This window comes from Opisthocomus hoazin, chromosome 26, assembly GCF_030867145.1.
Source record: "Opisthocomus hoazin isolate bOpiHoa1 chromosome 26, bOpiHoa1.hap1, whole genome shotgun sequence".
Lineage (NCBI taxonomy): Eukaryota > Metazoa > Chordata > Aves > Opisthocomiformes > Opisthocomidae > Opisthocomus > Opisthocomus hoazin.
In genome coordinates, this window is record NC_134439.1 from 3,493,327 (window position 1) to 3,519,367 (window position 26,041).

Here is a 26,041-nt window from a genome sequence, read left to right on the forward strand (position 1 = left end):
CTGATCCTTTACTGGAAGAGAAGTGTTGGTGGAAGGCCCTCTAGAAGATCATCAAGGGAGAGGAAAGCTCGTGCAGTGGAAATGGGTGAAGACTTGCCTACAAAGAATTAATTCTGCATTTGTTCACAGTGTCAATACACATGACCATGAACTTGCTTGGATACTTGCAGACATCTGACAAGCTCTTATTTTCTGGTTCCGTGACTGAGTAGTTAGTTCCTTTTCACCCCTTCTGCTACTGCAGGGAGTTCGATTTTACAATTTTGTCAGTGTAGTTTCTAGAGGAAGTTTTAAAGTAAAAGGAAAATAGGTTTTTTTGCTCTTCAAGAATCAGTGATCTGAACTGCTCTTTTGTTGTTGTTGATGCAAAAAATGGGTTTGATTCCAACTGCTAGACCTGTAAATGTCCCACACAGAATAGTTGGTACAGGTAGCTGGGATAGTGGAAGTAAGAAAAACATTCTGGATTTTGTTGTTAGGCATTTTTCTAGCTGCTTGTGTTCCAGAACTTTACATTCAGGTGCAGACCGAGTGGATTTTTTGTACCAGAGAGGATAAACTTGTATTTTTTTTAAAAAAGTTAGGATCATTTCTAAGTATAGACAGACTCATCAGTTTGTTTCTCCAGGTGACCCTGGAATACAGGTCCCTTGCTGAAACACTGGCCCTCTGTAAGCCACTGACATACCCTGTCAACTACAGTGTTCCTGAAGAGCTCAAATGTGGCATATTGGGAGCAGCTGTTCCTGTCATTAGCTACCCATGTGCAAAATGGAGGCAGGGAGATTTAACCAAACGTGGAAGCAACTTTCACATTCGTCTTCATCATGTCAGAACCCCAGCCTGTCTGTCTGAGACCAGCAAATGCTGATTTGCTGAGATGCTCCTGCACCTAACAAAGCTTCTACACTTGCACAGAAGGTTGATGTCTTGGACATGCTGCTGGGGTTGGAGTTCATGAGGAAGTGAAAGATTTTAGAGGACAGCATTTGTGCAGTTTATAAACAAGCTTTTTACATGGGTGAAAAGATGAACTTTCTGTTGCCAAGTGCTGTAAAATATTACGTGAGTTTTTTAATCAGTGAGGCCTTCATGTGGATGTAGGTATGGTTAATGTTGGCACTTCTGTTAAGTCCTGTTGGCCAAGGAGTAAATCCCTCACATAACCTAGAGTTGTACCTGTAAGATTTGTGAGCCATCACATTGGGTGGTGGGGAGCTTGCCACTTTGTTTAAAAAGCAACTAAATTTTAAGCTTTTGTATTGCTGAAGAAATGAGGTAAAGTATCTTTCTGGTCTTGAGCTATTTGTGCAATGAGTTGAAGGGATAATGGCATGGCTTAAAGAATATAATCTGGAATTTTTCATAAAGTAATTTGCTTTGAAAAGGGAATCCTAAATGTGTAGCTGCTTGAGCTGTTCAGGTGTTGTTATTTCTTCTGTTGTTGTTGAAGCAACTAAGCATGTCCTTGCAGGAGAAACAAATTTGGTAGTGAATATTCGCAGTGCAATACAGAAGGTAAACAGAACTTTTATTTTCTGTGGATGCCTGCTTGGAAATTGGGGTTAGTAATAGCTAGGTTGTGTCACAAGTTTAATTTGATGGTGGTGTTTGTCTTATAAATGGGGAAAGGAGAGCTGCTACCCTCAAAAATAATCTACTGTGGGATTTCTCTGTGCTATTAAGGCTTCTCCCTCACCCCTTCCATAAGTCTTCTGCTCAGATCTATAATGAGAAGTGGCTCTGCCTTGAGGAAAGGTTGATTGGTGGGAAGTGATTACTGCAAAAATGAGAATGCTAAAATAGAATGAATCTTTGGGAAAAGATGCTCACAAGTTATTAATGGAGAGGTGGCTTTATCATGTCATTCTTCCTGTTAATACATTCCATCAGTAATTGTGAATCTTGTTTTTGTATCTTTGTCAGATTCGTCTAGATTTCTTAAGTTAGATCTGTGGGAGGATACTTTTGTGTCAGAGCACTAGGCTAAAACACAGTGACTTTGCATGATTCACTTTTCTTTCCTTTTAAAACCAGTTTTGACATGGATTTTGGAAAATAATTTTCAAAAATGCTTGGATACATAAAAATGCAAATACGTATCCAGTAGAGCCTGCAAAGATGCAGGCGTGCGCTTGTAGGTACTTGGATACTATTTTGGTAAATCTATTCCAGCCTCTTGAATTTGTGCTTTAGCCTGGTAGGAGCAACTGCTCTGTTGGTAGGTCAGCCGCGGGTCCACAAAATAGCCTAGTGGGAAAGATTGTCTTATGGGTGCCAGCTGTACTGCTGTTAAGACAACTTTCACTTGTTCGCTTTCTTAGTGTTAAAAAAAGCATAAAAATTACGCATTTAAAGGAAAATCAGTGGTACTGCCAGCATCTGATAACAGTAATAGCTGCCTTGCCAGATGGAAGATGCCTCTGAATTCTTAGCCCAGGGTCAGGCAGATGCTTGCCTGAAGAGCCGAACTTGGAACTACTGCTTCTCAGCAAATCAGAAGTTTTGTTTCTCAAACAGGTTGTCTTAGACTTTTATGAATACTGCCTTGGCTGCTTTGCAGATGTGGTTAAGTAGAGCAGTAAGGATATGAACTGATACAGAAATACCATTGCGAAGGCTGGATCAGTGTACTGAGAAAAGACCGTCCAGCCGTCAGTCCACCTTCTGTCTTGCTCCAAGCCACTTCTGAAGCTTTTTAGTGCCCCATCACATGCCTAGGTACTTGACCCGTGTTGCTGCTGTATCCACGTGATTTAGAGCAGCATAGTTAGCCCAGAGATGCAATGTTTGATAGGACATACCTGCCTTGTATGGAAGTTGCTTCTAACAGTCTTTGCTTGTTTTTTCACTAGGGTCCATTAAATAGTGAGTCTTCCAACCAGAGCTTGTGCAGCGTGGGTTCTCTGAGTGATAAAGAATTGGAGGTAAGCAGGCACAAAACCTCACAGTAATCAGGTTTAAGGTGGACATGATTGGGACTCGGAACATAGAAGGAATTGTGTGAGAGTGAGTGACAGTGTTCTTTGTTTGGGGTGTGAAAGGGACTAGTGGAAGTATTTAGTCTGGATCTTAACCCTACAGTCTGTGGACCGTGCTGTGAAACAGTCCTCCCTGAAGCTTCCCACTGTAGCAGGAAGATTTTACCTAACCCCAAAGACACAGTATTCATAAAGCTTGGCTTATGAAACTGTTTTCAGCTGCATTGTGATTTGTTGGCTGGTTTTGGATACAATTTTGGCCAAATAAAAAGCCAGAGAGCATTAATGGAAAAGTTTACCTTACCTATCAAATATGTGTACTTGCAGAAGTCTGTACAAAGCGCAGCATTTTTATGAGCTGCTCTGTGGAAGTGTTGGGAGGTGAAAACTGATGCTTTGTCCCTGTTTAATCTCACCGCTTTAGGATTAACTATTTCAAAACACTTGCTAAAGCAGCAAAATTAATTGTAGAGTTAGATTTTTACTTTAAGATTCGGCATTAATAAAACAAAATCTCAATTTTATATGCATTTCTTTATCCATTTAAAGAATTTTCCACACTGTTATCAGGTAAGTTTTGGTTCATATTTCCTTCTGTTACGTGGCAGTACTGATATGGGGTGTCTGGTGTAGCTAAGTCTTTTGAGAACGCAAGATCTAAAATTCCATAGAAAGAAGTATAGTTAATAGTGGAGAACAGGATTCATTCTTATTTTACTCGGGGTTTTTTAATGAACTTCTGTGGAGTGATTTGAATTGACCAAGCTGACATAATGAAATCTACCATTCCGTGCTTTTTCAGTCTGTAACAGATAATGTTGTGTGTAACTTTTGTTATGTAAGTACTTGAATGGAAAAACAACTTAAACTGACTCTCATTAATACACTTACAGTTCCATGGAGGCTGTAATGGAGCCTGTGGTGTTACAGTCACGCCAACGCTGTTCATGAGTTGCTCTTCACTACGCAGTGAGGAGGCTCTGTCACTGGCTTTTACTTATACAGGAGCTGGTACAGCAAGTCTCTAGATAGTCATGGAGTTTTCAGTCCCCCCATTCTAAAAAGTACTTTGCAGACACAATAGCCAGCTTTCTCTTAACATCCCCTCCATCCTCTTGCCGAAACAACAATGTGTCAGTGACTGCGCAGCTGGTGACATGGGACTGTAGATGTCCAGCATCCTCTGGGGACACAGCCAGGTTTAAATTCTGGCTGTGTCGGCTTTATCCTTTTTATCTTATTAAAGGAAGTAGATTGATTTCTGTGCTTATTATGTGCAAGTCTTTTGGCAGAGATCTTTGAACAGGGTACTTTGGACTTTGGTTTCCAAAGAGCCTGAAACTTAGGTTTACCACAAACTTTCTGGCCATGGCTTTCCCTCCCCCAGAGTTGTGTTTTGCACACTGTGGTTTTCTTCCTGCCCCCAGGCTATAGTTTAGTGGTGGCTGCAGTGACTGTAAAGCGTATAGCTCAGGAATTATTTGGGACCCTTTGGGGTAAGAGATGTTTTTAAAATGACGTTGGTGATGGAAATGGCAAGATATCTTTCTTTCCAGCAACCTCAGGAAGCTGCTTCTAGTGCAGTGCTTCGTAATGTTTTCAGCAGGTTTGACCACATAGGTGACCCTGGTGATGGGGAAAGCATCATGTCGGGGTCTCCTCCGCTCGCAGGTGTTTAGGCTTGCTAGCTTTGTACAGGCAGATAGGCCTGACACTTTTGGAGCCTTCAAGCCTCCCACCTGTGCTCTGTATTGTGCCTGTGCATAAACGTATCTCTGTCCAGTGATCAGCTGCCCCTTGAGTCTCTTGGTTGCTCACAGACATGGCAGATGCAACTGGCTCTTGACTTTAATGAGAGAGAAGTCCAGGTGAATTGCTGCATCTGTGGCAGCTTTCTCCTGGCTGCCATCTTGGGCAGCTCTGCCTTGTTTTGTGTGAGGTTGTGGCTGTGCACCAGTAGACGGGATGGTTCTTATAGCCATCTGCAGAGAGCTTTGGGAAGACGCATTAGCTGCAGGCAAGATGAATTGTCCTGCTAGACTGTGAGTAGCCACTGGACTGTGAATTTGGATGTCTGTACTCAAAACTCTCGGCATTACTCCTCTTGTACCAGTACTGTGATCACTCTCAAATGGTGTACACAGGTTTCTATAGGTGTTTGAACTTGTCTGCTAACCACGCGAGGTAACTGGGCAGTAGAGGCTCACTTACTACAGCTGAAATTAAAAAAAAAAATAAAATTAACCTCATTCCTAAACAAGTTCTCTCCGTTCTGCAGCACATATATCAGAAGGTAGTAGCTATTTGAGAGCAGTTGTTTCTTTAAGTACCAGCAGTAGAAACAAATGCACCAGAGAAGTGAAATGGCCACTGGGAATATGAAGCAGATTATTGTGTTTTGGTATTTTCTTTAAATCGTGGAATAACTGCAGAAATGTTAATTTTGAAGTATTGTTTAACAGACTCCTGAGAAAAAACAGAATGACCAGCGGAATAGAAAAAGGAAAGCAGAAGCATATGAGACCAGTCAAGGTAATTCATTCTCCTGGCGTTGCTGCAGGATTTCTGAACGGTTGGTAATTCGTGCACGTTTTGCACAGTCAGTGTCCTAGGAAACTAATGGCTCTTCTCAAGGGTGTGTCAGGCAGCTTGTTATAAACTACTCCATGATGGTGTAGTTCTCTTCTGGGAGCCTTGTTATCCTCATTGGCAGGAAAACACTCGCCTTCAGCTTACTCGTACAAACTATCCCATTTTTATGGGACAAACTACCCAAAGGCTTAATATGGCTTCTCTGAAGTGTTGTTTTAGTCCCACATCACAACACATACAGCAGCCAGACTTCTAAATACAGGCTGTACTCTCTTCCTAGCTTTTTGAGACGTATGCCTGCCTTGTTAGAGCAAGTTCTCACCATAACAAATAGAGAACAAACTGTGCTCGAGTATAAAGCACGCAGTGCTGTCTCGGGGTACTAAGAAAAACCCAACGTGTTCAAGTGTGAGTTCAGATTTTCTAGCAAATGGGCATAGGGGCAGATTTCTGCTTCTTTTCTTCTTCAACAAGGAAGTAAGGAGGATTGTGTTGACAGAACTGCTTTGATAATATTATAATAAGAGAAAAGGGCTAAATTTTAATGAGTTGGTATTAAGCCACCACTAATTATCTCTGTAACTCTTATAGGAATGCTTGTGAGAGATCTAATACGCAGTAATTTACCTGAAGGCAGAGGAGTAAAAGTACCCTTTGTTCTGTCCTTATCTTGAAGGAAAATTTGGAGAATCTTTGCAACATTCAGTGATGTTTAGTGTTTTCTAAGTACTTTAGCAAGTGCAAATGCTCTTTGATAGGATTTGACACGTTTGGAATTAAGAGTCAGTTGAATTGTCAGCTGTAAACCCTCCCAACAACAGCACAGAAGCTGTAACCCTGGGGCAGTTTTTTGTCCTGCAGAAGCTTTTGTTGTGGTAGGTGTTGCACCTTTCTACAGGGAGAGGAGTATCAAAATATAGGAGTAGTTTTTTAGAATGGCATCATGACTTTTGTTCTTAAAAATACCAATTCTTATTTTCACCCTTTGTTTTCCTTTTTAGGAAAAGGCACTCCTAGAGGACATAAAATTAGTGATTATTTTGAGGTAAGCATCTTTATGTTGTCTGAGAAATCTGCTTGAATTCCCATTACAGACTTCCATGTACAGATATCGCATTATATGACTTCTGTTACTGATCCATCATTGGAGTCATTGACGATACTAACCTGATATGCTCAAATCTGATTAGGTCAAGGATATGAGATTTTTGGAAGTTGTTTTTTAAATTAACATTTCTTTGAACAGTTGTTAAACCAATTTTTTGAAAGAGCAGCCATGCAAGTATAGGTTTGAGGTTTATTTCTATTGGAGCCTGGGTCCCAGACGAGGATATCTCTGCGTATGCAAACCTGCTTTGATAAGGGTCCAGTGCCACAAAAGAACATGCCTGCAAAGTCCCACTGATTTGAGCAGCAAGTTGTTTACGGGGTTCCCTCTTCAGAAAAGCTTGCCGTGGGAGGCTGGCACCACACGGGAGATGGAGACCTCTTCCCAGAGCAGTGATGGACGTTCTAATAATCAGTATTCTTTTTTTTTATTACATAGTTTCTGAAGTTTTTCTAGGTCTGCACAATCCAGAGCTCTAGCTTTTCTCTTAAGTTTGTTCTTTATTTTACTGACTAACTTGGAGTCAGAAATGAAGTGCTTATCAGCGTTTACTTCGTTCCTGGCTAAAGTTTTTTACGTGTGGTACGCTGTGGTTCAGGAACATAAGAACTTCTGTACCGACTAGAGCAGTTGTCCAGCAGCTTACATACCCTGTCTTTAACAGAGACCAGCACAGATGCCTCAGTGGGGATGTACATTTCTTACCACTCCTGTGGTGCATAGTTAGAGACGTCTCCTTACGGGGAATGGGCTTCCGAATTCTGTACAGTAAATAAGTGATCTATATCCAAGTGTGCAGGTTTACATCTTTTTGTGCACAGTGCAAATACCAGTGTTTGTCTGAAGTACTTGCTTTTGCTGTTCTTTTTGAAAACAGGGCGTGAAATCTTAAGGTTTTCCTCTTAGCTTATGTTCAGTTTGTTTAAATGAGTCCCTAGAGCCTATAGGGTTTCATTTTTAAGACTAATATGTTTCTTCTGTCTCTGTTAAATTTGCTTAGATATAGTATTGTATATTATACTCTGTGGAATTACTGATGATCAAATCTGTTCCTTTGGCCAGTTTGCTGGGGGAAGTGGCCCAGGAACCAGTCCTGGTAGAAGTGTGCCGCCTGTCGCCAGATCATCACCACAGCATTCCTTATCCAATCCCTTGCCGGTAAGTGTTCTCCCTGGGGACAGAGCTGGTGGCACGGCATTGATTAGGTTGGTGGCCGTGCTTCAGACGGTTAATAAAAGGTTCTGAACAGGAAAGAAGGATCTCTTGGTGAGTGATTTGGCTTATTCTCTATTCAGTTCCTTTTTTTAAAATCTGAAACTGGGTTCTGGCAGCAAAGCCAGGTGCCTAGGACCCTGTAACGGCGGCTAGCACAGTTGTAACTGCTATAAATATCTGAACTTGAAGCATGCAAGATGAATGTTTTTAACATGCTATGTGGTTACAGATAGATCACTGTCCTTAATAAAAGGTGGAACTGACATATTAGTTATCTTGTATTCCATTGTAGCTCATGAGCTTCGCCGTAGAGTTGGGAGTATGTTGTATGTGTGTATAGCTCTAGTACAATGATACCTCAATCTTGATTGAACCCCTAGGGTATACTGAGAAACGAGCATACCATAATTACACTGGGAAGGTCTTTTACTTCTGTTCACGTGCATGCAACTGGTAAGGAGCCTTAGCAAAAGCTTGCAAAGAAATGTGTATACGTGCACATCTGTTGGGATTTTTTTGTTATGTAATTCCATTTTGCTGTCACGGCATTTGTGCAAGATCCGAATGTGAAAAAATAACCAGTATTTTTAAGCCATTTTAGCACAGAGCAGCTAAAGAAATTTTCTAGCAAAGCGATATTCAGAGACTCTGGTGTCTGATGTCTAGTTTTGACCAATGTCTGGGCCCCTCTTTAAAAATTTTCAGCATTTGTTGAGTGTCAAAAAAGTATGGAGCATTGTGGGAGAGGTTAGTATTCCGAAAACCAAATGCGAAGTCTTTACTGATTACATTAATCTGCAGAGACCTTTGCACAGTTCATGAATGTGTACTGAACTAAACCTCAACAGTGAATGCTCTGCTCAAAATTCAGTATGTGTTGCTAGATTTTGGAAGCTTTGTAATGCTGCTTTAAGGGAAAGCTTCACATATGCTTCTAGGTATTTTTTATGTTTATAAAAATTAAAATACGTCTTGTTAATTGAATGGCTCTTCCTCCTATCTTACACTAATTCACTAATACACCTCTATAAAGAGAAGTTAATGAAAGAAATAGCGTTTCTGAGTGTTGCAGATGCATGAGGTATTAGGGACAGCTCTTTATTCCAGCAGTTGAGATACCCTACAGGTATTTATAGTGGGACAAGTGGATTCTTCCTTTGGTTGTCATCTTCCACACTTGTACATATTACATAGGTAAAAGATCGAACAGAGTATTTCTCATGTGGTGAAGTCTGATGTTACAGTTAGTTTCAGGTAGGCCAGTTTGTCTCTCTCCTTATGCAGGTGCTCTTTGTGTTTCTCATCTTCTGTTCTTTATTCTTGCAGCTAAACCTGTAATGTTTGCTTATTCGTAACAAAATATTGTGTGCATTTGCAAGATCTGTTCTCTTCTCAAAAAGTGATTATCAGTGGTTTGAGCGAAGCCCCAAAAAATGGGAGGATGAGTGAAAATTGGAGAAGATTGAGTATCTTACCCATTTCAGATATCAGTATGGTCTAGGAAGAGAGCAGAGTGTTAAAATGTCTTTAACAATGAGGCAAACCTCCTCCGAACCTGTGAGTTAATCTGTGCAGTACTGGAAATTTTCTGCAATAAGAACTTGTGGAGGAATTGTAATGGCTTCAGGATGTTACTTCTTGTCTTCAAATCTCTTGACTGCTTTGAATTGCCTTGTTTCTCCTTTGATCAGAAGAATGATCTGCAGGTCTTCAGACTCTTGCAAGGTCTCTCTCACAGACAAGCATTCCTTTGCGGAAGAAAGCACACTCTTGACATTTGTAATGTTAGCCAGAAAATATGCTTCAGGTTGCAATTTAGGTTTTTAAGAAAAACTGAAGCCTGACCTGAATATTTACTTTTCTTTGTGGCATATGCCTGGCCCAGAGTTACAGCTTGGAAGGACGTAGATGATTATTACCCAGACTGCCAAGTTTTAGCTGTGATGGGCTGGCTTTTAAAGTGAGAGCAATGAGATTCTGAGTGCTGTAATCAATGTAGCTCAGATGATTCTTGTTCTTATTGAACCCAGTTCCTCTATCACTGTTGGAAAATGAGCCTACTGCAGGAGAAAGGAGCTGGCCTTTAAGAGATATAATGCATCTTTAAAAGATTTTGGAAACACATTAGTACTTTGCTTATCTTGCAGGAGATTGGTCCCAGCTATAGTGACAGCAGTGAGCTTCCCATGACGTCTGGGTCCTAGGCATGGTTAGGTCACTGACATTTAGCAGTTCTGACTCGGTTTATTTCACCAGAATAACAAACATACTGTGACATTGACTGTTTTAAATTGAGTCCTTAGGAAACATCAAGTAGTATAATTTTGAAGGCATTGACCAAAATTGCAATGCACTGAGATTTTTGGATCTGCAACCTTTTTTGCCGCACTGGCTCTGAAACACATGTATTTGCAAAGGAAGGGGGTGTGTTACTGACAAGGAATTCTGTCCTGTGTGTTCATTTGTTACTTTTTTTTCCAATTGTTAACTTCATCTACTTTTTGATGTCTGCCATGGGAACAATCACTGCAGGAGTCCTGTCTGAGTTATCAGATCCTCACCATGCTGCCTGCCCATTCCTGAGCTGCTGTTTCGCTGACAACAGTTTTGGCAGAGTCAGAGAACCACTTTTTTAAAAAAAAAAAGTTCATTGTATTTCTTTTGACTGTGTTACAGCGGCGAGTGGAGCAGCCGCTGTATGGGGTAGACGGCAGCACAGCAAAGGAACCGCAGGAGGAACACTCTGCTCTGCCAACGCTGATGTCGGTGATGCTGGCGAAACAGCGGCTAGAGAATGAGCAGCTGGCACAGAGGGGAGGTGGCCTCTGTTTTACTTTTGTCTCGGTGAGCAGCTCTGAAAAGATTTGAATCCCAAGGGATGTTTCTAGTTAAGGGATGGGGGATTTGAAGCTTTTCTGCTCAAAGACAGTGGTTCAAGTGCTGCCTGGTTTATTGATGACCAAGTCTATCATCTTCTGGTAAGTTCATCTTCCTTGTGAAGAGTTCTAGGTCCCAGGCTTTGCTTGTTTAATAAAATGACGCAAATTTTAAGTTTTTAATCTTACTTAGATCAGAATAATAGCCTCTGAGAGGCTAATCTGATAGATGCAAAAAAGCAAAAGAATGAAGTATAGTCTTGCTGTGAGAAGTGTTTGTTTTGGCCTCGCGTAATCTCAACTGACATGAATTATGTTAGGCTTTTGACTTTTAGCAGGTTGGGCCAGGCTTCTTGAAAGAAATTGACTCTCTTTGTTTTAATGAACTAAATCTTTAGAGCATTCTTAAACCTTAACATGAAAGTGTGGTACTCAAGCCAGGCTGCACCTCCCATGTAAAGAGAAGTGTATCTGCATGGGCAATAGTGATCATGCTGCGGAGCATATAACAATACACTAACTTTCTTTTGCAGGCCCAGCAAGGCAGCCCATCTTCTACCGGATCAGGGAACACTGAGCATTCCTGCACTTCCCAAAAACAGATTTCCATCCAGCACAAACAGTCACAGGTATAGCTCACTAGATGATACATCTCTTGGGTATGACACTGCAGCTACATGCAGTGAACTTCCACACCAGAGGATGCCACTTGTAGTAGATGTAATGTTTCTAGTGAAAAGAGGCAGTAGTCCCAACTCAATCTGTAACTACTGATTGAAGTGAATCACTCTGAACTTTGTTCCTTATCCTGTAAAGGATGCTTTCAGTTGCTGCTACTGGAGTTTGCCTAATCTGCTGCTGAGGCTTTTCTGTGTCAATACTGTGGGCAGTTCTCAGGAGAGAAACACCTTAGCTCTGTCCATTTCAGTTCTGTTGTATCCTGAATGTTCTTCCTCTTTTTGTAAGTGAAGGTGTGAAGGAAACCTGAGTGATAGTTATGAATGCCTCTATTCAAGTGCTGGGTCGTGGGAGCGTCCACACTGCTTACAGTACAAATATCCACAGTCTAGCTGGAAGTTCTTTGGCCTTTGCAGAGTACATGCATGGCATAGTTTGTCCTGTCAAGGTGAAATGTGATGCGTTCCTGACAGTGCTTCTCAGCAACTTCACTGACTAGGAGTCAAGAAGAGGAGTAGATCTTCTGGCTGTGCTGCTGTGGTTTTGGTGCCTTTTAAATTGTTAAGATTCTTCTTGTGGCTTTATGGCAAGATTTACTTTTGGCTGTGTCATCTTCTTCTGTTGCTTAGAAGGATGTTCAGCTTCATCTGCAATGCACCTTGCTTATTTCTTCTCAAGGCCTGCTTTTAATCTTTTGATTTTCGTCTCTGGTTTCATTGTGACTGACACTTCCCTTGAGTGATTTTTAAACAATCAGTTTTGTGTCAATCATTTGCTCGCATCAGTCTCTGTCAGAGAGGATTTTATTGCTGGGGGAAGTTCCTTCTCCATTTCCCCAGCAGGTGGTACAAGTTCTTTGTGCATGAAGGACAGCAATTCTACCTCTGGGGATACTTAACTAGCTTAAGTCTCTGAGCTCTGTTGTGTCACTAGGGTCATATTTTCGTTGTCTGCATTGTTAAAATGCTGGAGTGTGATAATCACTGTTTTTTGCTAATGCGTGGAGAAGTCTTGTGTGAGAATGATCCTATAACTCGAGAACCTGCCAGAGATAACTTTCAGATTGCAATCTTTGCTGTCCCAACACCAATGCTTAAAATAGCGGTCCCTCCTGGAGTGAGCAAGATGTTTTTATTCTCTCCTCTTCTTAGCATGCCCACGGGGTCCATCTTCCTTGAAAAGGGTGACAAGTTGTCTGAGTGTGCTTTCTGCCAATGCTCAGCTTCATGGTAGTCTCCAGAGGTCTATATGTAGCATATGCTTAAGGCAAAGAATCCAGGAAGATGCTTGACTGCATGATGAGGACATGTATACATTCTTGTTTTTCCCTCGCAAGCCTGTTTGGAGTTGATAGTGTTAAAAAAAAATTGTCAGTGATTTGCAGTTTGAATCACTTCTGGCAATGCCAAAAGCAAGCCAGCATGAGCATGATTTTCTTAGCGTTTTCAGTCGGTGCTAGGGCCCTCCAAGTGCTCTGAGGCAAGGTGAGTTGTGATGAAGTCACATGTAAGAGCATGCATCTTGAAGCATGATTTCATCTGACATGGTGCAAGCATGTCTGTGCACTTGGCAAAATGACATAACAGTCAGTTACTAAAGAAACTTCCTGCTGCTTGGCTGAGTGGATGCAGCCTGGGTTTTCAACAGGCAGCCTTTTCGTTGCCTTCAGTGACAACAGCGTTTGTTGCATGTGCTTCCTGCAGGCTGTCAGGAATCACAGAATGGTTTGAGTTGGAAGGGACCTTAAACATCATCCAGTTCTGCCCCCCTGCCATGAGCAGGGACACCTTCCACCAGCCCAGGTGGTGCAATTGATGTGCAGTGCTGGCAGGTGTTCTTTTTGAGCTTTCCCATACTGGGCATATGTAAAGACACAGCAGTCCACCAAGTTTGTCTCTTACTTCATGGTGTTAGCTTCCAGGCAAGCCTGAGATTTGGAGAACAGTTATATAACAACTCCACAGGTAAGTGTCCACTAACTCTTCTCAGAACCAGGGTAGTTGCTTGCTAGCCATAAATGTGAAATCTGTGTACACAGTCATGAAGCGAGATTCCATTGTATTGACTTGGGGTTTTTCAGATGTTGTGTTCATGTACATACTGACTTCTTCCCCTGTTCTGCCCCACCCAGTGGAGTGCTGTGTTTGAAATATGCTATATTCTCTAGCAATGAGAATGTCTTTTGTCTTCTGTTCCTGGGTATAACTCTCACTTCATTGGTGAAGGTATTTGCCATGTGCTGCACCCCGTAAAACTTTCCGAACAGATTTCACTCAAGAACTGTAAAGCATCTATCCCTAGTGGACACTAATACCTCAGTTTGACAGCAACAAAGACTTGTGCCTAACATTCCTGCTGTCAATCTGTTATAATATTTTAAAATGAAGACCCGTGTTTTCTGTCAAGACCACCTTAAACCCCACAGATATTGTCTTTTGACTAGCAGGTGGTTGTCTATGCTCATGAAAGATCTCACAAATTTGATATTCCAGCTGAGGGTTGGGATTTGTTGGTGTTTTTCGTAAGCCTTTTTCCTGTACAAGCTATGCTGCACTGCAGGAAAGGACAGTGAATGTCAGAGACCACCGAGGAGTGGGCAGAACTCAACTATAAAAACCAGATTTGCAGGACACAGAGGATATTGTAACCTGTTAAGTGTTACCAGTTTGTGTTCTCCAGAGCAGCAGCTTTGTGCTAGCTGACTGAACCTCCTATGCTGGAGGAGCCCACCATGCAGGAAGAAAATGGAGAATGGAGAAAGTTCTTCCCCACACTGCTAGGGTGCAGGGGATCGGTTCCTTCTACTTAGGCGTAACTCTTCAGAGAAGGTTATGCTGTGATGTTACGTGCTGACTCTGAAATATCATCTCTTTGTCTTAAATGTGGTTTATGGTGATTTTTCTCTACAGTCTGACCTCACAATGGAAAAAATATCTGCACTAGAAAACAGTAAGAACTCTGACTTGGAGAAGAAGGAGGGGAGGATAGATGACTTACTAAGAGTAAGTATTTAAAGTGGGACAACTCTTCTAAAAGCTGCTATTTAAAGACACCGAGAATGCATGTGCCAGCTAGGTTGCAGAGCAGGATTTTGTATACCATTTGTAGAACCAGAGCTTGCAAGGTAGAACAAATCCAGTCATCCCTTACTTGCCAGACAATTATCTTACTTGTCGATACTCTGTTTGGGCCTGCTTGAATCCACAAGTGGTGTAACAGTGACTGTGGCTATGTGCTTGCAGAGTTATTGTAGCTAAGTGCTGGCTCAGATGTTTGTGTCCTCAGTAGTGTTGTTGGCCTTTCTTTGATCTGTTGCATGCTTTTTGTGGATTTTGCTAGCTAATCTAACATGTTTCTCTTCAGAATTATTCCCCTCTCCTAAATACCCAGGGGCTGACTCTGCTTTTTATTTAGTAAAATGTTCAGTAGCCTCTCGGTAGACTGTGAGGCTGCATTCTGAAATGTTCATTTGTGAGGCAGTGACATGTATAGAGGTGAGGAGAACATCTTTTGGTCAAACTTAAAGAATAACGCTTCTCTTAACCCATTAGTATTCTTCGGTGAGAGATAAATACCTTTAAATCAAGGATCTTGGCTTAATGGAGGAGTTCTGATTGATTTAGCTTTCATCAGCTGGAGAGGTGTGAAGTGTTCAAAAGGGTTAGAAAACACATTAAAGAGAGGAGAGGGGAGGCTCTCTGTGTTTGAACGTGTCTGATCTCAGCACCCAAAAGAGCTTTGTTTGTGGAAAACAATCCATGAAGCAGGAGAGAGACCTCTTTTTTTCTTTTTTTTTTCTTTTTCTTTTTTTTTTTTTTTAACCATCCACTGTTTTATCAGAAGCCAGACTATTGGTTGGGAGGGAGATGGTTAAATTTAGCCTTTTTTGCACATAAAATCCTGCTGTAGGCTGTAGTGGTGTTAAAAACAGCAGCTGTTACTGGGAACAGTCTCTGTAGTGGGGCTGATGGATAGTAATTCGAACAAGAATTTAATTGAAAGTGCAAAGGGAGTTACCCCATCCTTTTCCTCTGCCAGTATTGTGGCTAAAGAGGGAGGATAGTCTGTAGATGACTAAGCTGTTTTGAGACTTGATAGCTGTGACAAGGTCTTAAATGTTTAAAAAACCCCAAATTTCTCGTGCTTGTGTTTAGTCTCTTTGTACCTTAGTTCCTATATGTAACCCAGGATCATAGCACTTCCCTATTCTGGAGGAGTATTAAGATTTGAGTTGGTTAAAAATTGAGGAGCTTGGCTGTGATGTTTTGCTAAGAGGAACCTAGTCTTTTTTCTTATCCTCCTGGTTTGCCTTCTTTAATGTGATGCCTAGAGCTAGCTGGAAAAAGTCTTCCCAGGCGATCTTAGTTTGGCTGTTTTGGAGTGATTTTAAAGTCAGAGGCTTTTCTCTGTTTGCTTTTAGGCCAACTGCGATTTGAGACGGCAGATAGATGAACAGCAAAAGATGCTGGAGAAGTACAAGGAGCGGTTGAATAGATGTGTAACGATGAGCAAGAAGCTTCTTATAGAAAAGGTGAGCAGGGGACTTTCCACATCTCTACAGTCACAGTCTATGTCCTTGAAAACTTCTCTTGTCGTCTTTTGAGCAGTGAAAACCTGCTGCTATTGCCATAGTGACAAGAGACAGCTGGAATTCTGCCTTGAATTATTTCTCTGCAAATAGGAATGTAATGCTAAGACTGAAATGGTTCACAATGTTTTGGTTTGGTTACTTTTCACAGTCTCAAAGAATGATCTCCCTTGCTTAAGTGAAATAGTCTGAGCTCTAAATGCAACAGGCATTACTTGATTTGGAAACTCATACACCTGAAAAGCAACATTGTCTAGCTCTGGCAATGCCAGAGCAGTATCCCATTGTGTGGTCAAATTGCCAGATATGCTCTGTGACACTGGGCAGGTGATTTAGACCTTTCCTTCTTTCAGACAGCAAAGTTGGAGATCGTTGCTTTGTGTAACACTCAAAACAACACATTAAAGGCACTGGGGAAAGTGCCAGGCTGCTGTTTACCAGTGTCCAGCATGCTTCAGCGTTGAAAGATTTCCAGATTTCCTGATGATTAAACAGTGTGATTACTCTTTCACCTGTTGGCCAATTACATGTATTGTTTGTGGGTACTGGATGGGCAAAACTACCAGGGTGCTGACCAGTACGTGCAGTCTGTGTGAGTAGAGTTTGTCACAGAGCTGATTGTTCTTGGCTGAATGGGACTCCCCTTGCTGGGAGGATTTGTAACTCCTGGGCTAGGTGTTACGTAGACCTGGCATTAGGGTAGGTGGTGTGTAGCTCCAGTGAGGAGCTTTGCTGGTTTGTCTTTAATCCTGACTGACTGAAACTTTGCTGCTCTCATCCCAGGCCTTGGAAATTTCCTCTCACTTAGCACAAACACTCTCTGACAGACACCACCACCAGTTTTTAGGCGTGTTGGTGACCTAATTGAGATTGTGTCACTTCTGGGAGTGGTGCGAGTCTAAGACTGGGCCGGCTGATCACTGTATGTTAGTCTTAACACTGATTCAAGGTGTATTTTCTTCCTTCATCTCTTGTTTGAATGAAAAAGGACCTGATCGGAGCTACATCTGGAGTCTAGCTAAGGTACTGATACAAAGAGATAGTTTTAATCCTACTGCTAGACTGATTTCAGCTGATGACAGAATGGGTGAGCTGCCCAAGCAGTAATGGGGAAGGAAAGGTGAGGCTGAAATGTCGGAAAGGAGGCAGTCAAACAAGTGCTGGTCAGACCAGTGTCAAGCATCAGCAATAATTTGATCAGTGATTTTCAGCTGGGTTTCAGATAAGCAGCACTGAAACAATGGAAAACTGTAAGAATTGGTAGTGATTTAAACCACAGCACAGCTCTTAGCTGCTAATTGATGGCATATTTTTTAATATTTTTTTTGTTTTCAGTCAAAACAGGAGAAGATGGCATGCAGAGATAAGAGCATGCAGGATCGATTGAGGCTAGGTCACTTCACTACAGTGCGGCATGGGGCGTCTTTCACCGAGCAGTGGACAGATGGCTATGCCTTCCAGAACCTCATCAAGTGAGTACAAGCAGAGCTGTCTTTACTTTCAGAGGCAAAGACAAAAACTAAGCAGTTGTGTGCAATGTCTTGCGTGTCAAACTGTGAGAATGGTGTGACTGATCCATGAAGGGATCAGATAGAAACTCAGCTGCTGACAATGGGGAACGTTTTCACGTTGAAGTGAGAAATATGTTTCCACTTAAACCTCCAGAGACTAGAAACTGGAATCAAATTGTTTAAGCTGGCCTCTGGGTTGGAAAGCAGTAGGCTGCCCTGCTGGGTTTTCTCTGTGCACCCACCTGGCTGTGCAGTGCTTAGGTGAAGAGGTGGACTGAATTCCCACGTGTATCTTGAGTCAATCAATTTGATTTGCGCATCTGCATATGTTAGTCAAGGAAGGCTAATTAGCTCCCCCCTTTTTTTTAAGTAGAAAGTAGAGAAGCTAAAAAGAGAAAATCCATACTATTTAACTTTTTTTTGTCTCATAGTAACAGTGATCAAAGGGGCTGCAGAAACCTGGAAATGAGGATCAGAGACTCTTTTATGCAGGATGTTAATGAAAATATCCAGTAAATTCCCACCTGGCCTAGACCTTTAAGTAGGACTTGGCAAATTAATTGCATTAGAGAGAGCCATGTGTGATCCTTTAAAATCACATCACTTCTCTGTAGCCTGATAGGGAGGTGCAGCTCTTGTTAGGCACAGATTAAGGACTTCATGATTCCTCCTTAGTGTGTGCTGTCAGACATGGAAGAAATACTTCTGGAATATTTACCTGCAGTCTCAGTCTCTTTCAAAAAGTGAATTAAGTCTGTAAATGTTCAAGTCATTTAGACTTGAAATTTCAAGAGTGCTATTATCACTGTAAAATGTTTTAAGATAGTCTGTTTATGTTGGAGAGGAGACTGTTTTCTTAGTGAAATTGGGAATGGTGTTGGTTAGATCTCAGAGAACGAAGGATAATTTGACTGTACCCTTGAAGCAGAAGATACTTTCTCAGACAGTGCCAGACTTCAGGAATAGTTTAAACAGGAAAGTGAGATTTAGAACAGAGCATTCTAGGAAAAAGTGTGTGGAAAGTAAGTGACTTCCCACAGACCCCTGGGTTTTCCGTGAGGTTAGCAGCTCCTTCTTTTTGGATATCCTCTGCATGAATAAAACCTTTCACTTACTGAAAGGTTTCTGTGGGCCAGGAAAAGAATTCCCTTTTATGTAAAAACACCTTTAAAAAAAAAATCTGAGTCATAATGTTTGGCACATCCCCTTTTTCTATACAAAAATATTTTGTTACTAATCTTACAAGTACAACTGATTTGAAATTCATTGCTCCAATCTGTTAAGAGCAGATGCTGACAACTACAGAGTACATACCACGAGTTATCTGCTTCATGGTTTTTCTACTGCCTTCTTTCCAGGCAACAGGAAAGGATAAATTCCCAGCGGGAAGAAATAGAAAGACAACGAAAAATGTTAGCAAAACGGAAGCCACCTGCGATGGGACAGACCCCTCCAGCAAGCAATGAGCAGAAGCAGCGCAAGAACAAGACCAATGGAGCAGAAAATGAAACGTAGGTTACGTGGCTTTCTTAGTGCATTGCAAAGCTGCGTGCTTTGATTAGAGCACGAAGTATCTACTGGGAAATGGAATCTTGCCCTTGCCTCTAGGCTTCACTCAATGCCCAAATGAATATTGTGGAATTAGCCTGGCGTTCAGTAACATCTGGCTGCAGTTCTAAATAGTTTTCATTGGAGTAAAACAAGGATCATTGCAGGGTCCAGACTTTGTATGAGCTTAACTTTTTTGAATTGCAATAACTTTTTCAGTATTCCTGTTGCGTGAAATTTGAAAAGTGGTGTCTTTTTCTGAAGTGTTGCAACTTCAGAATTGATTTTGGTATCACGTTCTGATATGTGGTGCTTTTTTTTAAGGGAAAAAAAATGTACACATTTAGAAGCCTTTATTTCCATGTGCTTTCTGGTGAGGCTTTTCAAACAATTCATGCGGTATACTGAAGAAAAAAGATGCTCTCTGTAAAGACAGTGCATTAAGCATTGACCTGTATCCACAAAGCAGTCCTTTGCAGATACCGGAGTCAGGGAAATGGAGAGGTAGTTGAAGTGCTACTGTTTGTTGTTACAGAAGATTTTTTTTTTCTTCCCCTCCTACCTCTTTTGAAGTTACTGATGCTCTTAAGAGTCCCAGTGTTCTTGGAGAGGAAAGCTGTGTCTCACGAGAAATTTAGAATAATGTTTTTTTGGAAGTTTTTGTGAGTTGGAAATATGTTAAGTCAGAGACTTTTCCCTACCTTCTACCAGTTGCCTTTACAGTCTTCGTTTTATTGCTGTTGGCTAATACCTTAACTCTCAGTGACACTTTTCTTTTTGCACTGTTAAATCTCCTGGGCGTGATTTGACCTCAGAGTTCCTGGAGCCCTTTGAAGTCTTGGTCTTGATCTTTAAAAGTGCATGTGAAGCAAAAGCTCGCACTGCCTTTTGCAGTCACAGCAGAGGTGGCACATGACTGGGTGAATCGTGACATTCAGGGTGCTCTCAGCAACCAGGGCGGTGGCCCCAGATAGGATGCTGGTGCCTGCAGATCAGGTGTGTTGTGTTGGAGGGCACTGTGTGCTTTCTGCAAATAGGTAGCTTGAATAGAGACATTTATCCCTCATTCTGGCCAAGTGAGCTGAAAAAGAACTAAATAAAGTTTTAAAACCATCCTGTATTGCGGATTTGAGTTTGGAGAAGTAAATTGAAAGTGCATAGATATTTTGAAGCGTTGCTGTTCATTGTGGTAACCTTTCACTTCTGAGGGATGGGAGGATGATTTCCCCATTTCTGTAGGGAGGTTTTTCCCCAGCAGACCGGTGCAGCTGTGGTGTGGCTTATTCTGCAGACATGGCAGCACAGGGCTTGATGTGCCTGGAAATCACGATAATGTTTGCGATACCCAGTGAGCTTCTGCCTATGTTATGAGCCTGCCTTGACATAATCTAGCTCTACCTGGGTTTGCTGGTGAGCCTTTTCGTGCTACCAGGTCTTTTCCTCTGTGTTTCTTGCTGGTTTATCATTCTTTGCTGATACATTTCAGGGTTTTATCTTTGTGGTTTAGAAGAGCTGCTTGTGGCATTCTTGATGAAAACTGCTTGCCAGTGTATGGATGTGGTTCGTGTGGCGTGTTTTAGCTTATGAAAACATTGTTTTTGCAAGTCAGCTGAGGGAACTATACTGACTGACTACTTGTTTAATCATCAGTTACCCTGTAAATGTATTTGTTGGACCGATGTGCATCAGGTACAAAATTTACTGATAATTGGAAGGGTTGTTTGTTTTTTCTTCTGGACTTCTTACAGGGACTGCCTTTTAGGCAAGTTGAATAGAAAAGTTTCTGAAAGTTGAATGTGAAGTAGACACCAGATTCCCTCATCTGAGTTTTTGGTTGCTCTTTGGTTCATGGTTGTTGCTGTGTCTTAAAAAGGAGAGGAAGGTCCATGGTGCAAATGTAAACCCATGCTCTCCTGAAACTAGTTTGTAGCCTGTGAATGAAAACAAGATTTTCATTCAGGAAGATTAATCTGCTGGGGCTTTTTGAGGTTTGTTAGAGCAACTTGGGCAACCTTAGTCTCCAGCTGCACTAGAAGTAGTGTATTTCGAGCATGTTTCTGTGAAACAGGGCAGTGTTTGTCTTAGAGCCCCCTTGATTTTTGTAAGACTTGCTGCTAACAGGCAGCTATTTTGGGCAGTGTTAGCCTGGTGGTACTCATTACATCTCTTGCTTAATGAGTAGACTTGGTGTTTAGCCCTGTATCTCATTTCTGCAGAAGAATATGTGGAAAGCTTGTTGCTGGTTTATTCAGTTGTCTTTTTATTCCTTATACAGCAGTAACAACCACAGACCTAAACTTTTGGGACGATCTTTTGGATTAGCTGAATCTGATTAAAATTCAGGCTGTGGAGGGGAGGGTGGGGTGTGTGTGAATTAGCATGCTTTTGTGTGAAAGGAGACAACGTGTAAACATTTATGGTACCAACTACTTTTTATATGTATCTGTAATTTGTATTAAGGAGTTCCTTATGGTCAAGATTCTTTCAAAGAGAACTTGGCTTGCGAGTTCTGCAGTAAATTTATCAGCTAACAACTGCTTTAGCACTTATTTCAACTATGCAGACCCTCTGCGTTATCAACATTGGAGAGAAGTTGGAGCATGTCAAGATGAGCACTTAATCAGCTGAACAGTACCTCGTCTCCATTACTGTACAGCGAGCCAAGGTCCCACGGCCCTGCTCAGATGTAGGACTTGGTCCCTACTTGAAACTAGTTGTGGTATTGATGCTGTGGAGACCTCACAGACTGACCTTTGTACTAAGTACTATGCAGAGCATAACCGCTTCGACACGAATCCTGGGATATGCTTTGAACGCAAATTACATTCAAAAAAGATGTTTATGTGCTGTCACATGTGTGTTTTGCTTACAAAGTAAACAGATGCAGTTGATATGGGCTTCATAACTTTATGTTCACGTGCGTGATGCTTTTACCAAACTCCTCGTTGGTAGTAGTGAGGAAATTAATATAACAATTCATTTTTCTTACCTTAAAGATCTCAGCACATCATTGCATTTCGCTAGTGATGGGATCTGTTATTATTCTAGTATAAGGCTGTGCTTTGCCTTTGTTCTACATGGCCACTTTGGCTATAAAAGACATCGAAAACTAAGTGAAGTTTTTTTTGACCAGCCACCTAGTGTGGACACTTTGCACATTATTTACCATCAACATAATGGGGATTATTCCCCTTCTCCCATTGCTTCTCCTAACTAGACATCGGGTCAAAGAGATGGTAAGGTGAAACGAATTTCTCAAGGTTTCCCTGGATGCCACTTCGCAGAGCCTGAAACAGGAAAAAGTTCTGAATCGCAGGTCATTGCTCTGTTTGCAGCGGCTCTGAGGCCAGGTTTACTGGTAGTCCCAGAGTGAATAGCTGGGTTGAATTATCCAGCTTCTTTTACAAAGAAAAACTTGAAAATGAGTCAGTAAAGCAAACTTTGAATGGAAAAATAAGATATAGAATACTTGTGCTTCAGTGTTCCATGTTTAGATTGTGGTTTAGCGTTCCTTGTTAAAAGTCAGTCGCAAGCCTAAATAGGTGTTATGAGGGACTTGCATTTGAATTTAACATATGCTTTATCAAGGTTTCAGCTTTTGGTCTCTTTTGGATTGATTTAAAAAAAAAAAAAAAAAAAAAAAAAGATTGCAGAGTTTACCTAAAAACTTTCCTGCTGGCTGTTGACATACTCTGCGGAGTTGTTGCTTCCGCTGGCGCGGTGCATTCTGCAGACGGTTCACTTCACCACGTGCACTGACGCTAATGCATTGCGTCTGTCTCTTCTATGCAGGTTAACGTTAGCAGAATACCACGAACAGGAAGAAATTTTCAAACTCCGGCTAGGTCATCTTAAAAAGGTAAGAACTAACTACAGAAAAGGCTATGTAGGTAGGCTTTTGCTTCAGTGTTCTATGAACAATAGCATTTCTCTGTAGAGGTCGTTACTATTTGTTTGATAACTGGGAGGGTTTTGTTGCTTGAAAGGGATGGCCAGGATTTTGTAGTAACTTTTTCCAAGGCGGTGGTATTAAGGAAAGATGTTCTTGGCTTCAGTAAATAGATTTCTGTGTCCTTACAGTTACGACTTCATGCAGGGAGTTCCACTGTTTTGATGCATCTTACTGTGTCACTGTGACCTGCCTAGTGCTGGGCTCTGTATGTGTCTAACATGGGGGAACATGAAGGAACGGACCAAGGGAAGAAAATTACAAGAGCACGATAAAAACTGCAACCATCATTGACTTTCCCATTTCTTTGCAATGTGAAGTAACCATCAGTATCAGTCCAACAAAATCTCTTGGGCTTTTGGAAACTAGTACGGTTTAGATAGTTGTAATGCACATTTGGTTTCAAATACATTGCCTTCAGTAGGAACTGTACCTGCAAGTGAGGTTATAATTAGGTAAGCTGTTTGTTACCTTGAAAGTGATTGCAATAACCTATCAATAGCTTTTCTGGGACACTTGAACAGATGAAGTACTGAAAAAAATAGATGTCTTCTACCATTTCCTGGTTAGCTGTGACCTCTGCTAAGGCCAAAGCGTTTTCTTTCCTGTGTGAAAAGAAGAGGAAGCATGCAAATGTATTGCTGGAGTCCCCCTTCTTTTCTCAGCTGGTGCCTGAGCTCTGCACTAAGTTTGTCTTGTAACCTTGACACACCAGTTGAATGCAAGGCCTCATTAATGCTAAGGTACTCCTTGTTATTTTCAGTGGCAAGGGAAAGTTAATGCACACATGGAATCCACTGGCACTCTGCCCGTTGTGTTTTATTGACCCGTGAGCAAAGATAAGTGATATGGGCGGGAGTATGCTGAAGGCATGCTTGCTCTACAGCTTCCGCATTGCTAGAGCGGATTACTTGCAGAACCATCTATGCTGGCATGTAGTGTGCCAGCCTGGAGCAGAGGAATCCATCTGGAAATGGACCTTAATGGAAAGTGAAGTAATGTTCTGGGATCGTGGCATTGTCTGAAACTGTGCTTATCCTTCTCCACTTTTGGAAACTGGCTCATTTTTTGTGCCTAAAAATAGAACAAGTTGAGAAGGGAAGGAGCAGAGTCACGAGACAAATGGGTAACTATGTCCCTTGAGTCATATATACCAAATAATGCTGCTCAAGGCACACATGTTAATTGAGGTTTGCAGTCCTGTCCACAGTGATGTGAATTCTAATGTCGTGTTTGAGGGCACGAGAACTTCCAGCTCTCTGAACAGTACATCGAAACTTCCACGTGACACGAAGTTACACTCTGACCTGTTCTACCGCTTACTGCTGATAGGAACGCACATTGACCTTTCACATTCTCCATCCTCTCCAGATCCTGCCCCATCCCCATGTGGCATTGTGACATCCCTGTTCCTCACTTCTGAGGGATGTCCCCTCTCTCTTGTCTCAGCAGAGGCTGAGTTCCTACCAAAACAGCTGCATAGCACTTAGGGAAGGAGCAGGACCAGAGCTACAACTCTTATTAATTACAGAAAATGTTAAAAACAGGAAGGTGTAAAGACATGTCTGCTCCTCTCTATGTGTAGGTGTAAACAGAACTGCCCAGTCAGTTTTCATTCCTGTCACCTTCCACCTGACTCTTAGATGACTATGACCTTCTCTCTAATCTCCCAAAGAAGTTATTTGCCAATAACTTTTTCACAAGTGTAATTACATTGGTGTTTCTGTAAATCAGGCGGCAATGCTAACTGCACTATCTTACACAGTGTTGTGTTTTCCTTTTGATTTTTCCCTGTGCAGGAAGAAGCAGAGATCCAGGCAGAGCTGGAACGGCTAGAGAGGGTTAGAAATCTACACATCAGGGAATTGAAAAGGATACACAATGAAGATAATTCACAGTAAGCACATGGGATTCAGGGACAAGAATATATAACATTTTTTTATTTGTTCCCTACATAATGGGAAGCACTTGATCTTTTCTGAATTGGTGTTACTACTTAATATATCACTTGATTGTGGGTGGCACGGTGATAGAACTTGAAGTTCATGTAAGACAAAGGCTACCAGGTGGATCGGGGTACCATTACATAGTCTTTCATCAGTGCAAAGCGATCAAATAGTATCAAATCTGTCAGTCATTAACACAGTTTTAATATTTTACTGTCTTAATATAAAAATGCTGTTTCTAAGCTGTGTAGTAGCTGTAATTTATTGTGCAGTAGATGGCATTATTTCTGCCAGTGTTCTTAAACTGCGTCTTTCTCGCCAGATTTAAAGACCATCCAACGCTAAATGATAGATATTTGTTGCTACATCTTCTGGGTAGAGGCGGCTTCAGTGAAGTATACAAGGTAAAAGGGAAGGGGCAGTCTGTGGGGTAATCAGAGTCTGCAATGACAGATTGCAATCAGCAGAATTTTTACACTTGTTTTCTTAATGATGTGTGTGGTTGTGGAGGGAAGAAGGGAAGAAAAAGCACATGTTGCATCTGGCTTGTGTTAGACAGAAGGCTTGAGATTTTTAGGTTCTGCCCTTGTCCTCAGAGGTCAGATTTCTTGCAAATATATGTTTCAAGAAAACATTGCGCTAAATTTGGAAGCTTTGTCAGGACAGAGAAGCAAACCATTTGTTTGTGCTACGCACAAATACCCTAAGTAGCAAAGTTTTATTGAGTATGGCATAGCAAGTCTGAACATCACTGTAAATAAGAGAAAATAGCTCAAATAATAAGAGCAAAGCCTTCATTTCCTGGGGGTAGAAGGTTTTTTTCTTCTGTCTTCATTTTACGCTTTGAAGTAGCAGACTGGGGGGTGGGGGTGTAATCTTGAGACTTCCTTGGAACTGCGATTACTTGTGTGTCAGCACTCTTGCATGGCCAAGACGTGTGATGCTTTGGTGCTTGCTACTTGACTAGCATGCTTAGAGCCTTTTCAGTTCTAAATATTCCCCATCTGTACCCTGTAGTTCTTATTCATGTTGCATGTGGCTAGAATGAA

At 41.6% G+C, this 26,041-nt stretch overlaps 1 protein-coding gene across 5 annotated transcripts in view; it reads left to right on the forward strand.

Annotated features, from left to right (window-relative positions):
- TLK2 (tousled like kinase 2) overlaps window positions 1–26,041 on the forward strand; it is a 44,528-nt gene that overhangs the window by 8,649 nt on the left and 9,838 nt on the right. For 4 of the 5 annotated variants that reach the window (XM_075443444.1, XM_075443443.1, XM_075443446.1 and 1 more), the window contains 13 exons: window positions 2,856–2,927; window positions 5,444–5,513; window positions 6,575–6,618; window positions 7,744–7,839; window positions 10,573–10,740; window positions 11,306–11,401; window positions 14,360–14,452; window positions 15,871–15,981; window positions 17,374–17,510; window positions 18,908–19,060; window positions 22,890–22,956; window positions 24,846–24,943; window positions 25,315–25,396. In XM_075443444.1, coding sequence (XP_075299559.1) covers window positions 2,856–2,927; window positions 5,444–5,513; window positions 6,575–6,618; window positions 7,744–7,839; window positions 10,573–10,740; window positions 11,306–11,401; window positions 14,360–14,452; window positions 15,871–15,981; window positions 17,374–17,510; window positions 18,908–19,060; window positions 22,890–22,956; window positions 24,846–24,943; window positions 25,315–25,396 — 1,287 coding nt within the window. The remainder of the gene's footprint in view (window positions 1–2,855; window positions 2,928–5,443; window positions 5,514–6,574; window positions 6,619–7,743; window positions 7,840–10,572; window positions 10,741–11,305; window positions 11,402–14,359; window positions 14,453–15,870; window positions 15,982–17,373; window positions 17,511–18,907; window positions 19,061–22,889; window positions 22,957–24,845; window positions 24,944–25,314; window positions 25,397–26,041) is intronic. The other variant, XM_075443447.1, reaches the window with a different exon arrangement.